Source organism: Pteropus alecto, unplaced genomic scaffold (genome assembly GCF_000325575.1).
Source record: "Pteropus alecto unplaced genomic scaffold, ASM32557v1 scaffold70, whole genome shotgun sequence".
Classification (NCBI taxonomy): Eukaryota; Metazoa; Chordata; class Mammalia; order Chiroptera; family Pteropodidae; genus Pteropus; species Pteropus alecto.
The window spans coordinates 577,331-580,480 of NW_006431912.1; the positions used below are offsets into that span (position 1 = coordinate 577,331).

Below are 3,150 nucleotides of genomic sequence, written 5' to 3' on the forward strand. Positions count from 1 at the left end.
TGTAAAGGTGTTTAGAAGGTGACCCAAAAGAAACTTTTAACAAAATATTATTGATGTTGACATTCAATAGATGATGATGATGATTTCGCAAGCACTATTAACAATATTGGATGACTATAGTTAATAATATTGTATATTTGAAAGTTGCTAAGAGAGTAGATCTTAAAAATTCCCATCAGAAGAAAAAAATTGTAACTATGTAGGGTGATGAATAACTAATCTTAATGTAATAATCATTTCACAATATATACATACATCAAATATATATAATGTGGTACATCTTAAACTTATACAATGTTATATGTTATTTATATCTCAACAAAATGAACAAAAAAACACCTCACCTATTGGCAGTAACTCTTTCTGAGGCTAAGCTGAAAACACACAATGGTAATATTGTTGATAAAATCATAATAGAATATTCAGTCTAGTTGAATGATTTCTGTTTCTTCTTTGCCATTTTAAAACATTAACAGAAAACACTTTAAAATTATCTTAAATGAATAGAATTTATTTACTGGAAAGTGTGGGAAGACTGGTAATAGAAAGGCTTTTTTTATTTTATGCCACAGAGCTCTTTTCTTCCTTTAAATATAAACTATACCCTTTAGAAGACATCTCTTGAGTTTTAAACTATCGACAAGCAATTAGAGGCTAAGATTTGGAGTCATTTGTTTATTTAATCATTAATTTGATAAATATTGATTGAGTGCCTTTTCTGTATTAGGTACTTTGCTAGTCTCTAGGAATATAAAAATGAAAAGACCTGATCCTTGCCCACCATTTATCCAGGTAGGAAGGTAAACAATTTTCTGTAATTTAGATTATCATTCTATAATAGAGAAGGAACTCATTAATATGGGACTATAGAAGAAGGAGTGATTAAGAAAAAGACATGGTCCCTGACCACGCCACAGGCTTCACAAAGGAGGTGATAGGTAATGGAAGTGACTGTAAATGTATGCTCTTTTCCCATTCCTCTTATTGTGTTCATAGTGTCGTCTTTTACTTGAAAATTATAAGCCAATGTCAAAAACCATGTTGAAATCTAAGTAATGAAATCACTCAGGCTTGAGCAGGGACATGTTCTTCTAAATCTTTTTATCTTCTTCTAACAGCTAGTATTATATTCTGTTTTGAAGCATGAACTCACTAAATGCTGGTGCTTAATGTATAGGTAGAATTTTTATTATGCTAATTTAATAAACATACAATTAATAATATGTTTTTAATTTATAGCAGGCTTCTGGATGGCAAATCATTCAACCTTCCTTTTCTTGAGGTTTCTACTCTGCTATTATCTTCCACTCATTTCTGCTTCATTCTGTGATTCACAGACAGAAAAGAAATTGGAGTCGATTAAAATCCCCCCTGACACAGTACAATTATACATTAATGGTTATAATGTAAAAAGCATCAAATACAACGAGAATCATCTTCCAAAACTAAAGTTCTTCAATCTCTCCTCTAATTGCATCAGGACTTTGCCAGATCATGTTTTTTCAGATCTGAAAAAGAAGTGCCTGGAAGAGCTTCCGAAATTACCTTTTAACTGTACCCTACACAGAATTACATTGGTCTGTACCTGTGAATTCATTAAGGGCTACACCATACCAGTAAACAACACTGCTTGTGTGGAAATGTTGAAAAGCTGTGGAAACACTTCAATGGCCATTCCTATAGGAATTTCTCTTCTTTTACTGTTGCTGATCTGTGGAATTGGGTGTGTTTGGCACTGGAAACACCGTAACCAAACACAATTTACCTTACCAAGGTTTTTGCAAAGAAGAAGCAGGAAAAAAGACTATACTAAAACGCTCATCTTGGGTCCCCACATTAGCAGTTCTAAGAATAAAACCTCGGTTCAAAGCCAAGGCCACAAATCTGCTATGGAGGAGACTGACATATATGACCACTATGAAAATGTGGAAACGAGGCCTCCCGAAGCTAAAGAAGAAACCAATAAGGAGCTATATGAGAACACTCGGCAGACCAACATTGAGGAGCATATCTATGGAAATGAGACGACGTCTGAATATTATAATTTTCAGAAGCCTAGTACTTCTGAAGTCTCTCAAGATGAAGATATATATATTCTTCCGGATTCATAGTAACTTTTAAAATACTGAGTTCAGTTATTGGAGGATAAATATTCACTGGGACTTTTACTGTACTGATGTCATTATTAATCAAGTTCTTCTGATGAAGCATTATGTCTCATCTATCACCACCCTTCTCACTATATGAATCACTGTAGATTAATTTTAAATATCCTCTCCACCCTTCTTGACTTTCTTCAGAAAATATTTTCAATGGCCACATCATTCCTTTGCCTAAAACCTTCTCTTTGCAAAAGACATAATACACTTAATTCTAAGCCCAGAATTCATGATTTTCTACAATTGGTTCCAACTTACTTTTCCAGTGGTTTCTACCAATCCCTCACTTCTCTGCTTTCATCAGAATCATCTTAAAACATGCCAGACTCATCCCTCCTCCCCAGTTTTGCTTGTCTGCCCCCTCTCAAGCCTGCCTCTAATCATAACGTCTATAAATCTTCTGAATTATTCCAAACTTACATTTACCTTTTTTTTTTTTTTTCCTCGTCTCCTGTAGATTTTGCTGCCTGTTTAATTCTTTGGGCATTTAAACATATGAATGTTTGCTATAACATTTTATTAAAGTATGTTGTATGAGAATGTCTTAAATTCACTACTAAATAGTAAGAACTGCCTCATATTCACATTTTAGCCCCGAAGCCTAAATCATCACATGAGGCACTCATTATTCTTCAATTGACAAGAATTGCATTGTACATTTTGCTAAGTAGTTTTGAAAAAATCTAACAAATTTATCCATCCAAGCAATATTTATTGAGTACCTTTTATGTCTTACTGTATCGTGCACATGAAGGGAGTAAAACAGTAAAAAGCAAAACATAGGTCCCGAATGTGAACTGTCTAGTAGGAAAGAAAAGACAATAAATAAACAAACAAATACTATGCCAGTTTTTAAGCTGTGATATCTCATTTCTAAACCCACCCTCAAATTGCTTGGTACTCTGAAAACTACATTTTTCCTTTGCCATCTGGATCCCTATTAGCTTTTGTCAATAGGGGGCACTTAGGAAAACTGGTAGGTGACAGGAAG

The 3,150-nt window shown here is 33.8% G+C and overlaps 1 protein-coding gene across 1 annotated transcript; it reads left to right on the plus strand.

The window, feature by feature from the left end:
- Nucleotides 1-1,640: 1,640 nt before the first annotated feature.
- On the plus strand, nucleotides 1,641-2,111 carry GAPT (GRB2 binding adaptor protein, transmembrane). Its single transcript, XM_006906043.1, has one exon. The coding sequence runs from the start codon at nucleotides 1,641-1,643 to the stop codon at nucleotides 2,109-2,111; it is 471 nt and encodes a 156-aa protein (XP_006906105.1).
- The last annotated feature ends 1,039 nt before the right edge of the window (nucleotides 2,112-3,150 follow it).

Bases quoted from the DNA above. Each gene is read 5' to 3' on its own strand.
- GAPT (XM_006906043.1), top strand. From the start codon at position 1,641: ATGTTGAAAAGCTGTGGAAACACTTCAATGGCCATTCCTATAGGAATT.